Raw genomic sequence first — 13653 nt, 5'->3', positions numbered from 1 at the left:
GGAGTCAGCCAAAGGCCCCTCGTGAACTTAAACACTCTGTGTGTGTGTGTTTGTGTGTTTGTGTGCGTGTTTCCATCTGGTGAATAGTTTACACTTGTCATTGACTATAGAGGAAATAATGGCTGCTAAATAAAAGCCATAGAAGAGAAACTCAAGCTGTATTTGTTACATTGATGACAAGACTTGTGGGAGTCACACACACACACACAGACACACACACACACACACACTCCTAAACTCAACATTGATACAGGAAGTAGTGGCTCCATGACGCAGGACTCTGACATCACAAAGATCACAAAGCCCTGCCCCTTAAACCTTTAGAGCCACTCGTTCCATCTCTCCAAGTTTCCTCTCCCTCCGTTACACCATCATTCTCTCCTTCAGGCACTTTCTACTTCCTCTGTGAGTATTTTCACACAGACACACACAAGAGTCTTATGATGATGATCAGGGACAACCTTCTAATAGAATGCGTTTTACTAAGCCAGACATGGACAACTGTTGGCCTGGGAACCACAACACATTGCACAAAACAACATGTATTGGTTGTCCATCGCTCCGGAATGCAAAAAACATGCCAAATAACAGACAAATGCATTAGATGACAAAATGAATACACAAAATGACGTCTGAAACACACAGACACAAAAAAATATCTCCAGAAGACGTACCAAACGACAAGAAAAAACAACATAAAGACTACAAAATACAATAGAAACACACAAAATGGCTCCAAAAACAGACATAAGGACAGCAAAATGTGTAGAATGTGATGTGTATAAAAAAAATCCACTCACGTGAAATTAATTTTGTGTCAGAAATAATGAGAAAAGATGTGAACCTGTAGAATTAAAATTTAAGAAATATCTACACTTGTGTGATCTGAATGTGAAGTCACAGAAAAAATATGTGTAAACTGATATTTACACAAATAAAATGACAGCTGTAAACCTGTAATCCAACATTTACTGTTTTTTTCATTACTCGTGACAACCACAACTTCTGGTTACAACTTCTTCAATCTGATGCTACAGATGCACAAACTTCTCTTCTCACGTAAATCCGCGCTGCTTGAGTTTTGCAACACATTTTGCGAGACATCTGTTGCAAAACAGATTTGTACCTGAAGAAATGCTGCGTATGTCACAGATGACATTAGTGGTAGTAAATAAACGCGCACCATCTTAAAATGGGGGAAAATTACTCGTCTGCCTCCTGTACGTCCAATGAAAAAAAACAGCTTTTTTTAAAATATTGCAGTGATTCATATCTCTGTATTCTTATTAAATTACATACAATTATGAAGACACACTACCAGAAAAAGCCAAGGGATGATATAAGGCCAAGTTAACAGTGCTATAGATTTCTGAGTTAGAGTTTAGATTTTTGGTCCGAACCCGAGCACGACTCATTTTCCCGCTCAACTGTCGGGTCGAGCTCGGGCTAAATTATTAAATTTTTAAAAATTGTTTTAATCTCTATTAAATTAATATTATTTTTAATAACCACAAAAACACTTCTATATTGTTGTGGTATCATTTCTAAAGTGATTTCTGTTAGTAGTGGGACGGGATGTTGACGCCGTTGTGTTAAGTTTTATTGTTCAGAGTTTTATTCACTGAATGTTATTTGCTGATTTTGCTCATTCCTCACTTGCTGCTGGAGAACAGGGAACAAATACGATTGCGTGCTTCAGTCAGGTCTGCGCTCCACGCACTGGCCGCCTGATCTGGTCTGTTCTATGTTCTGGTTACGTTGTGTGTATTCAGTAATTAACTGATGCTGAGATTTCCCATGGCCATGAAGGCATCATGGTTACGTTCAGCTTTCTCTGCCAATGTGTGTCTTTGTTTACATGTGTTCTGAGTGTTGATTGGCTGGGAGGCTGGGGAAAGGGCGAGCGTAAGTGGGGAACAGACGAGTGAATAATTCTGTTCCCACGTTAGTGTGAGTGTATGACGGTGTAAGACGGTTCTTTGTGTTTGATTGTTTATTTTTGGCGTGTTACTATGACCTCCATTAAAGCCTGTAAAACTGATAACGGCTCAAGTCACGTCATTACAATACCTTTTGGGATGCGGGATGCGCGCTAATAATCAACCGGCTGCAGTATGTTCAATAAAATAATAATTTACGTCGGGTTTGTTTCGGGCTCGGGCTTCGGTTCAAATTAAGGGGTTGGGCTCAGGTCGGGTCGGGCTGGATTTTTTGGGCCCGATCTAAACTCTAATCTGAGTTTCCATACAAAGTCCCAACCATCAAAATATTCTTGCAAACTTTGCCTGATAAAGCCATATATCATGCAGTGAAATCCTTATACGCCATTAATCACCGTGTACTTTACAATGAATATAAATACAACATATTGCTATGTAGTATTAAAACTAAAGCCACCGAGATGCCCCTAAAATCCTCAATCCTCATTTCAGATCATAACTGTTTACTTACGCGTTATGAAATGTAGAGAGCACACGTAGGCATGAGAAGTTTTTGGAGACCAGTTTTTAGCTTTGTCCAATGCCCACCTTACCAGACTCCAGCATTTTTGACCGTCATATGAAGGAAAGCCAGTGTTTTATGCTAATTTTCTCTTTTGGAATTATGAAAAACTTTATGTCTGAATTATTTTGGCCATTGGACGAACAGCCAAACACACAGCAGCTCTACGGCGTCGTGAAAAGACCTTTTCTGTTTCAACAGGAGACAACATGTTGTTATACCCCAAACAAATATGGCGACTGGCCTTGCTAGGCAGAAACGTCACTACTTACCCAGATGCCCGATTTCTTAAATGTGGAGATGGGCTCGTGATCAGAAAGCTGATGCAGTGGCGAAGCAGTTAATCTACTCTCTCTGCATAATGTGACAAAGCAATTAAACAATGGACACGTATATGATGTGTCTCATAAAAATGAAGAAACACTGGAGTCGCTGCCACTGGGAATCGATCCCGCTGCATTAAACGCTCGTCCTGCATGGCAGACTCTGCTACGCACATTTACGCCAGAGTATGTTTGAGCCTTAAGCGTTAGACAACTTTGTAAAAGATTGAGAACTTTGGAACCTGTATTTAAAGTGAATTAACTTTTAACTCTAACACAATGAACTGAATAAGCATTTTCACACTCAGTTCTCACGCATGATGAGAAATTTACCTTTTCAAAATGAGAACTCACACTGTCCTTTTCACACTCTCGCTTGTCCCATCAATAATAATAACAATAATAATAATACATTTGATTTATAAGCGCTTTTCAAAAACTCAAAGACACTTTACAGTTTTTTTCAACAATTGCACACAAGTCAAAAAAGAAACTAACAATAAAGGTAAACACAGAAAAGACACAACAATCATAAGTTCAAATCTTGGGAGAAGGAGTGTGGAAGCAGAGGAGGTCTGTTGCTTCGATACTGTTTCTACCATCAGTTTTACAAAAGTGCTTGGATCAGCGGAAAGCCCCGATCTCCCGAGTCCAAATATGTGCATCATTCCCAGGTTGAGTCCAAAACGGGCCCGCTGGAAACCCAGGTAGTCTGTTTTTTTTGTGCTCCAGGGGTCACCTGTGTGGAAGCGAGAGGACTGCCCTGGCTTCCATACTGCTGCTGAGCTGCTCCCATCGGTTTTTAAAAGTGCTCGGATCGGCCGAAAGTTGCATCAGTAGAAAACCCTGGTCCATTACCGAGTCTGAATATGTGCAATATTAATAATTAGGGATGTAACGATTCACTCAACTCCCGATACGATTCGATTCATGATACTGGGTTCATGATATGATTCTCTCATGATTTATTTTACAAAATGGGACTGTAGAAAAATGATGACTGAAAAATATTCCTATAAAAAGCTATACTGTTTTCCTTTTATTTTTCATTGTCAAAATAATCCCTTGATAAACTATTCAAAACAATGCAATTTAACTAAAAATAAATCTTGAATGAACTATATAACGGAATAATACAAACGAAGAAGAAGCCTATTAATTTAAATTCTGGTTCTATAGTAAACAATGCAAAACTGCATAATAGTTCTTTTTCTTTTTAAAAGTGCAACTGAAAATGTATTTTGTGCCTTAACAATTGGACTTATTTCACTGTATTTAGGTCAGATATTTGTTTGGACCAGCAGAGGGCGCTGGTAACCCAGTGGTCGGTTGGCATGCAGATATCTTGCAGTGAAGAAGAGATGCTATGCTAGCAGACAGAGCTAATAGAAAAACGTGACTTTTACAGATATTCACTTAATATTACAGATATTTTTTGGTGCTAAAGAGGTAAGGAATCATTTATGAACATGTTTAAAAGTAGAAAGCGGCCAGAAAGAAAGTATTACCAGATTCCGCCCGCCGCCAACACTTCTGAATAAAAAAGTACTGCGGTTCAATTTTCACGGTATCGATGTGAATCGTGATACCTATGAATCGATTTTTAACTGCCTTACTGCCTTATTAATCGTTACATCCCTATTAAGAATATAAACACTATTAAAACACTAACCATCTCAATAACATTACAAACGCTGTTAGGTTGGAAATATCAACTAACCAACCGAGCTTGTTTACGTTTATATCCCTCTGACCTTTGACCCCCCCAGGTCGTGCATGCATAGTTCCAGAGTGTGAAAGAGTTTATTGGAGCTGAGGCTATGGGAAAACAGCTCAGCGATAAGCTAATTATTTAAAAAGCTTGTATGTGTGTTTGTTTTTGCAGTGGTCACACTTTACGCTACGTTGGGAGGTCCAGCTGTTGCTCATGGCCTTAATGAGACTGAGGTCACCCACATCATTACCAGCAGAGAGCTCCTGGAGACCAGACTTCAGGTGAGAAAAACTGTAACCCTTTTATATGAGATATTGTGTTATCCTCTGCGTAAATACTCACAGATCATGTATAGACAAGAAATAACATCTTATTCAAAAGACTGACGCTCGGCCCGCCTCGCTGTCGGCCAATGAGCTTCATGTGAGTTACGTTTACCATGAGGCTGATTTGCGCCGGTTTCTTACGAAATAGAGCAGCAAAGGAGAAGCCGTCCGCATATTGGGGCAAAACAAGGGTGTCGATGACATGCTTTGACACTTTGCCCGGGCGTCTTGGTACAAACAGAGACGCACAAACGGGTGCTAATTATAACTGTTTATTCTCTGAGATGTTCCTTTAGTGTCCAGGTGTGCAACAATTATTACGACGGTACTGATAAAATAAGGAAACAAGTGCAGAAAATGCTGATTGAAATGCAGCACTGCGTAGGGGCCGACATCACAGTGTAGAGGATCTAAAGCACAGCCCAACCTTTTACATGTTTTTTTTTTTTGTTTTGTTTTCTGAGCAATTTTCAAACTATTGACTGTTTGAGGCCTCCACTATGGCTGTGTTGTACATGTCATACTAACGTCTAAATGAGTATGTAGTGTGTTCACATTAGATAGTATGAAAAGATTGAGTATGTGAGAAATACCAGGATGTATACTATATGGGGACATTTTTTAAGTATGCACGGTGTGCACACTACTCATACTCAACCGTCCCATGATGCATTGCGAGCGGAATGTGAAATGGTCCTGTGACTCAGTACTCACGTAATGAGTTCACGTCGTACTGAGATTATATATGCCCATGCGCGCACATGCGTACGACTGAAAAATGAATTTTTTCTTAAAAAAAATTGATTTGTTTCAAAGTGAACGGACGTGTTTTATTTGTTTATTGGCTTATGTTAGGGTTAGGACTATAATCTCAGTACGGAGGTAAACTCAGACCGTGATACCGGCTTCAACCTAAAAATTAAACATCTCCATTTCAAAATAAAAGCATCTCTTCCTGTCTTCAATTAGTTTTTTTTTAACGTGTTTGTAAATAGGGCTCTTGTTTTTAAGTAACCTGAAGTTTTGTAAGTAGCATAATGGAGGGTCTCTGAAAATATGTGAAATGTTACAATAAAATGTGTTTACGTGAGTTTTATGGATGAAATGAGCACATGTTGATATTCTACTTGGTCACTTTCTCACTTCAAATGTTTTCAGAACTTTCAAAGGTGGAGAATCAACAGAGATATTTATCCTCAGTGTGATTCAGGTTTTTGTCAATGTAGGTTCCAAATGCATCTTGGGAAACTTGGAAGTATACGTACTTCAGTAGAACGATCATCATGCTAATCATACTCATAGTATATATAGACAGTATATACTTGTTGAGATTGTAGTTTATAGTATGAAGTGTGACATTTCCAACACAGGTTATGTCTTTATCTGATAGAAAACTATTTCATGTGTTTCTGTTGTGTAAACTTAACTGTCCAAGGATGGACATTGTTTATTTATTAAGAAAAGTCTTTTTCCACACAACATTTCTTCAAACATGATCATTTATTAGCTAGCGCTAACAGCTACAAGTTACCTAAATATGTTCTATCTGAAGTTTCCATGTCTCACTTGGTCACTTTACTAATATGATAAACTGTATGTGGGAATAATCAGAGCCTAAGTTGTAAATACAAATATTCCCTTGAATTGATCACTAAATGTCTGCATGTTTAGCGTAAAATAAATGCAATGATTAATAGTAATAAGTTTACAGGCACAAATCTATTATTAGCCAAGTCTTTATACACTTGTTATAGAATTCATCATAGTTTAAATTTAATCTTCTTATGCATGCCCTTATAGTCTTATAGTTTCATTTTTTTATAGTTATTATTTATGTAAGTTATGTGCTATATGTTTCATGTTGCACAATTGAACCGAAAAAAATTCCTAGTTGTGAACCTGTTCATAAGAATAAAACAATTCTGATTCAGATTTTGATGAGAATCGTACTTGCAGAATTCATTAATTTCCTAGACAAAGAACACTAGTTTTCACCTTGTCACATGTAAATAAATGTCAGTGTGTATGTGTTTCTGTGTTTGTGTGTGTTTGCACATTAGGCCATCTTGATTAAAGTCCCAAGGTTGCAGCATATAATTGTGGTGGACAACACACCAACAACGTGGCCGGGCTATCCACAAAACATAACCATCCATAACATGGCTACAGTCCAAAAGATGGGTGTCCTGTCAGAAAATGGTAAGCACTGTGTCACAAATGTATTTATCCTTAACATTTTTTATTTTTTATGTACACGCCACAAATAAGAGCTAAGCAGAAGTTGTTTTAAAAAGGTTCCCGGTTTTCTCCATCATATCACGTCACTCTATGAGACATTCAGATTTAGCTCTTTGATCTTTTCATGTAAACCCACAAAATAAACGTCCACCATTGTTATTCATAAAACCCAGCTCAGGGTTAATTCCAGTTAAGTGTGCGGCTCATTTAAGCTGGGTCCTAACAGGAAGGGCTGTTTCATCAAAGAGAAAACACCTTAGTTTCCATGGAAACACAATTTGTGGCGTAAACCATGCAGCAAGCTTGACTTTCTATGGAGGGACAAATCTGTTAAAATGAAATATAAATGAATAACTAAATAAATGTGAAAAATAACAAAATGGAAAATTGAAAATTAGATACAAATACATAAATACAAGTGGAAAAAATACAAAAAAAAAAAAAAACACTGTCCAAAAATTAAATATAGATTGATAAATAAAGTGAAAAAAAGAAAAGAAAATGCAAATATACTTTATTTTTATTTTATTTTTTACTGTTATTAATTTAATCATTTTTTTTTATACATTAAAAAAATATTTTTATTTTTATTTAGAGCATGATTAGGTAGGCATTTTCTGCACATTTTTTCTCCTTTCAAGACATTTTCGGCACTTATAAATGCTTTCTACCACTTTCCCCACCTAATGTCACATTATGTTGACCTATTATTGTCATTTTTAACCTCTTTTTACCATATATCATAGGCTTTACACCGATCTGATCGACTATATCGGATCGGCCGATATTTTGCGTTTTATGCAATTAATGTGATTGGCTGTAATGTCTTAATTCGCCGATCCGATCAATGACGTCATTGTCATGATGAAACTTTCTGTAGATGCCCTCATTGCATTGTTTTATCGTTGCATTTACATCCAAGACTGGTTTGCTTTACGTGACACGGCTTTATTTCACTCACATTTGTGCACAAAGGTGAAAACCTGTGAGAAAACAGCAAAAATGTCTCTCGGCTGAGCACCGGACTTCTCCCCCAGTCTACTGGCTCTGAACGCGTCTGCTGTTAGTTTCTGTGTGTGTGTGTTTGTATGTGTGTGTGTGTTTGTATGTGTGTGTACGCTTGTTTTGTTTATTTGGCCCGAGCATGTCAAAAGTGGAGCAATGAGCTCCCGTTTACTTTCGCTTTCACACCAGAGACTTTTGTCTTTTTCAGAGCGGTGGTGGACACAGTAGTGCGCGTGTGTGCGTGTTTCTGTGTGTGTGTGAGTGTGTGTGCGCCCCCAACCTCCGCTGTGCACCTGTGAATACGGACTATAAGCAACAGCAGGTTTTGCGATGACACAGTCAGTAAATATGTGTTTGCTGCACTAATGCTAATGCTAATGCTGATTGAGGCTTCACATAATTCCAGTGTGGTCTGCCTCCACAGTTTCATCTTCAACTCTCTTGTAGTTGCTTCACATCAGTCATTGAGTATGACACAGTTTAATTCAACAGCTGCTACGTTTATTTTGCTAAAAACGCCATTCGGTTTATAATCCATCTGCTCTAGACACACACGCTCCCTCACTCCGCACACTGGTCGAGCGACCAGTGCATTCATTTGCAGTTAAAGGGCCACGCTTCCACACACACACTGATAACAAATGTTATGTTCAGGTCCTGCATGGAAATGATTGATCTCCTCCACTCCCTCACAGTCACAAGGCTGCGTTTAGGTCCTGAAACATGGTAGCGTTTGGTTTTCCGTGAATCTGTATCAGGTAATACCAAAGGAATTTAGTCGATACCTAAAAAACAACCTGAATTCATATGATCGGATCTGTGATTATTTATTTATTTTTTCTTCTTCCACTTTGTCTGCACATTGTCTGATCAGTTTTATTTAAACTCGTTGATCGGCCCAGAAATCCTGAATCCTAAAGCCTAATATATCATACTTTTTCTTTTTTTTTTTTTACAATTTAACCAAATTCACGACTTGTCATGCCCATTGTATGTGTGTTTAAACTTTTGTCTGTTTATGTCCACTCTAATTTTTAACTTTTAACCAATTAAAATCCCATTTTCACCACCTTTTCCACCGTTTTTGTTCACTTTTAACCCATTTAATTTCTGATTAAAACAAGGATTTCTATCTTTAATTTGACTATAATAATAATAGTAAACATCCTGGATAACAGTAGATATTATTCAGATGAATAAATAAATGTGGTTATCACAGATTCATAGAACAATGGACCATCATTTTGCTGACTTTATGGATGGACCCCAAAAATCTCTCCCCTCTATTCCCCCTTATAGATGGTCCTGTCTCCACATGACGGTACAGTGGGGTCCTCTGTCTCTGGAATCTTTATTTTGGAGGTCACAGGCTGAAAAGGTTGAAAACCACTGGGTTATAGGAACTGTAGCATTGAGGACAATGCAACATTTATTCCAGATGTTAACATGTGGGCAGAAGCCTGCATGTGTTTGTGGAGAGAGTACAAATGAAACTGTAATATTTGACCTCCTGAACTATTGAGGAACACTCGTGCTAGAGTAAAGCTAGTGGATGACTTTCCATGGATCATGACACTCATTATGCTGAAGTGCTGGGGTACACGTTGTGTTGGTAGCAGTCTCTTGGGGTCATGTGAATGAGGAAGTGCAAACATCTGTATCAGATTAAGGTTTCTCTCTGTGAGGCTCTGCTTGAACCAAGTGACCCACAACGGGGACACCCTGGTAGTCTCATGTGCAGATAAAGAGAGAGAGGAGGAAGTGGGATTAGAAAGGGAGGATGTTTCACTGGGATATTAGGGAGTGTCATGTTTACGCACAATGTTAACCTCACATGACATAATCTGTCAATTAAAGCTTTTCCTTTTGGAGTAACAAAGCTATTTCTATTATTTCCTGACATGCAGACTAGTTTGTTTGTTTATCATAAATTATTTTACTTTGGTTTGTCCTTTAAACCAGTGGTTCTCAACTTTTTCAGCCCGCGACCCCCAAAATAAAGGTTCCAGAGAGCGGGGACCAGTGTTAATTTCGTAGACTAAGACTATGACGAAAAATGTTCGTCAACGAACCTTTTTCACGGACGATAACTAAATAAAAACTAAATAAAAGTCAGATATGAAGACGAAGACTGAGACGAAGGATAACTGACACTGTAGTCCACGAATAAAAACGAGACGAAACTCGAAGGCGTGACGAATGGAGAAGAGATCCAATCAGAACTGCTCTTTTTGCGGGACAAGTTGGGAAGAAATCCAATCAGAGCGAATCTTTTGAGGATACGTTGATCTCATTGGTTGATCTGTGCGGAGGGAGGCAGCCATTTTTAAAATACCGCGGCAAATGCCCGCCAGCAACAACAGGTAAACAAACCCGAAACAAACGCAGCAGCTAAGAGGAGAAATACGTAACACAACGGTTTAGCCTACCATGTCCGAGGGAAACTGCATGTCTCGTGCGCAATAGACATGTCAGGACTAGGGCGAAAACGAAGAATTGACATTTGGTCGCACTTCACATATGACAACAAGGACAACAAGACCGCCTGTACAGCGTGTGGAGCAAAAATTTCCGGGAAAAACACCACCAACTTGAAGCGACATTTACAGACGACTCATCAAGAAATACATGCGAAGGTAAGCTACGGTTATTTTATCATATCAACACCTGTGTGTCTGCTAAACTTGGAGTACGATAGAAGCTAAAGGAATCCACATTTGAACTGTATTGATAAAACTGAGTCTGAGGCGATTATCTCGCTGAATTAATAGGATTATAAATATTCAATATTCTCAAATTGAATGAAATATCTAGGCCTACTATAAGTAGATTGTGTGTGTGGGTGTCATTGTAGCCTAAGCAGTTATTCTCATTTCACACTGAGATGGCAGATTTGTGAAGGCAAAAGCCAGCTTAATAAACATACGTGTGTGTGTGTGTGTCTGTGTGTGTGTGTGTGTGTGTGTGTGTGTGTGTGTCTGTGTGTGTGTCTGTGTCTGTGTCTGTGTGTGTGTGTGTGTGTCAGAGAGGCTTGAGGAGATTGGGCAAGAAAGAAAAGAATCACAGCTTGCTTCCCCCCTTTTCACCCTCACAGATACAGAAGAAGTCTGATTACAAAGATGACCATGGGCCAAGTGGAAATAAAGCTAGTGCTGCTAGTGAAACCCAGCAGCAGACCATCTCTACAGCTTTCCAAAGTTCTTCAAAATACAAAACTGAATCGAAAGAACAACATACCAAGGAGCAGGCCATAGCTAGATGGATTGGACGCACAGGTTTACCAGTCACAACAATTGAAGACGAGGACTTTGTGCTAATGATGGAGATAGTAGATCGGAGACTAACAGTTCCAAAGAAAACCAAAATGAGCAATTTGATTGAAACACAGTATGAACATGAAAGACAGAGATTCAAAGAGAGACTGGCTGCTGCCCGGAGAGTATCGATTGGCCTTGACATGTGGACAAAAAAAGGACTGACAGCCTCATTCCTTGCCATAAGCGCATGCTACTTTTGTGTTGAACAAAGTAAACCTGTACACATATTGTTGGCCCTTGAACAAGTAGCTCACCCACACACTGCACTGTCTATCAAGGCATACGTGGATAAATGTATGCAGGAGTGGGCCATACCAAAGGAGAGGATCCTGACCGTAATAACGGACAATGGGAGTAACATGGTGGCAGCCTTTAAACACACAACAGCAGAAGAAACAAGCTCAGACTCAGAGGACGACTCCCCTGGGTCCACAATGGAAAGTGATTCTGAATCTGTAACGGAAGACCAGCGGTGAGCCATGATTAGTTTATTCTTTTAAATGCCAATTATCACATGAATGATTTTCCCCGACACATGAATATACACACACACACACACACACACACACACACACACACACACACACACACACACACACACACACACACACACACACACACACACACGCACCAGTCACTTTATTAGGTTAAATACTTATTTGGTAGTCCTTTCTTCCTGTTTTTAGGTACCATCATGTCGACATGGAAATGGACTGGACACCGTGTGTGGTGCATACTATACAACTTGTGGTCCACATGTTGCAGAAAGAGACGAGTGTCAAAAGAGTCCTCAACAAAGCAAGGTCGGTGGTGAAGCTCTTTCGCAAGTCCTCAGTTGCAACACAGAGGGTACTGGACCAGTGTGGTCTTATTGTTGTAAATGACTGCCCCACACGCTGGTCGAGCACATTCAGCATGGTCACACGACTCCTCACAGTCAAAGATGCAGTCTGTCAAATCGCAAGTGACATGGGATGGGACGGTTTGCTTACCAGTGAGTGGCAAAAGCTTTCATCAATCCAAGACCTACTGCTGCCTTTTGCGGAACACACTAAAACCCTCCAGAGTGACACCTCATCTATGTCCCTAGTGGTTCCTGCCCTCTTTGATCTGCTGAGTCACCTAACTGACTTTGCAGAGAGCACTCAGTACAGAGACCTCGCCACTCTTGCGGAGAAAATGAGAGCAAATCTGAACCAGCGTTTTGCTTGCTTCTTGGATTCAGCTGATGAAAAGTTCTCACCGCTTGCAGCAGCTGCCTGCTTTGTCAACCCAACTGTCTGTGAAATCCTTGTTAATGTTGATGTGGCTGATGGAAATATCCCGGAACTGCTGAAACAGGCAGAGGACTATGTGGTCAAATGCACTTTCCCACACACAAGACAGGAGGTGGACCAGTCTGAAGAAGATGCAGAAGAAGAGGTGATTGAGGAACCAGAAGCAGCACCATCCTCAAAGCAGCCTGTATTTAGGTTCCTCTCAAAATGCCGCACCACGCGGCTTAAACAGAAAACCTCCACAACCAGCATCAGGCAGCAGATCATCAAGTACAAGGAAGAACTTTCACATCCCATCACTGAGGATACAGGAACAGACTTCTGGCTGGAAAAGAGTGACAGTTTTTATCACAGTTTAAAGCCACTTGCGTTAGACTTGTTGGCTATGCCAGCTTCTCAAGCTTTTGCAGAGAGGGTATTCAGCATCACAGGTGACCTCACAAGAGGACGGCGCAACAGAGGAAGGGTCACATTGGAGCGAAGCGCTTTCCTTAAAATGAACAGAGAGAAATAGAACAGTTGTGTTCACTGCTATTTACAGCATTTCCTGTAGCTGCACAACTTGATATTGGTATTTGTTTTATTTAATATGAGAACAGAGATTTTTTGTTCCATGCAAAAATGGCATTACAGCTTAGCATGTAATTCACTTGTTTTGAGTTGAGCTTATTGATACCTCTTTTTATTTATTAACAGAAGAATTTCATTTTTTGTGCAATGACGATGCATATTTTCTTTTACATATTTATTTTTTCTTTTCAAATATCTGATTTTGCACTCAATGCATAGTAAGAGATGATGAAGATGATGTTCACAGAGTTGTGTGCTTTTTTAGTTTAATGTGATATTTACCTGTATTTTCAATGCTGAGAGACAAGGTTTTTCTTTTTTACTTGAAGACAAAGGAGTACTCTTTGGTAGTTACAGCCAATACATTTTTTATTTTAAATT

The 13653-nt window shown here is 39.4% G+C and overlaps 2 protein-coding genes across 2 annotated transcripts in view; both read left to right on the top strand.

Moving 5' to 3' along the window:
* Positions 1-13653, top strand: part of LOC114474021 (long-chain-fatty-acid--CoA ligase 3-like) — a 78420-nt gene that overhangs the window by 32835 nt on the left and 31932 nt on the right. The window contains exons 4-5 of the mRNA XM_028463868.1: positions 4711-4820; positions 6926-7064. Of these exons, the coding sequence (XP_028319669.1) occupies positions 4711-4820; positions 6926-7064 (249 nt within the window). The remainder of the gene's footprint in view (positions 1-4710; positions 4821-6925; positions 7065-13653) is intronic.
* LOC114474025 (zinc finger BED domain-containing protein 4-like) lies at positions 9794-13392 on the top strand. The gene is made up of 2 exons (XM_028463882.1): positions 9794-11897; positions 12112-13392. Exons 1-2 carry the CDS (start codon positions 11425-11427, stop codon positions 13214-13216), a joined length of 1578 nt encoding a protein of 525 aa, XP_028319683.1. The 5' UTR covers positions 9794-11424; the 3' UTR covers positions 13217-13392.

This window comes from Gouania willdenowi, chromosome 13, assembly GCF_900634775.1.
Source record: "Gouania willdenowi chromosome 13, fGouWil2.1, whole genome shotgun sequence".
NCBI lineage: Eukaryota > Metazoa > Chordata > Actinopteri > Blenniiformes > Gobiesocidae > Gouania > Gouania willdenowi.
The sequence above is the reverse complement of the archived record's forward strand: the minus strand, read 5'-3'. Positions and strand labels throughout refer to the sequence as shown.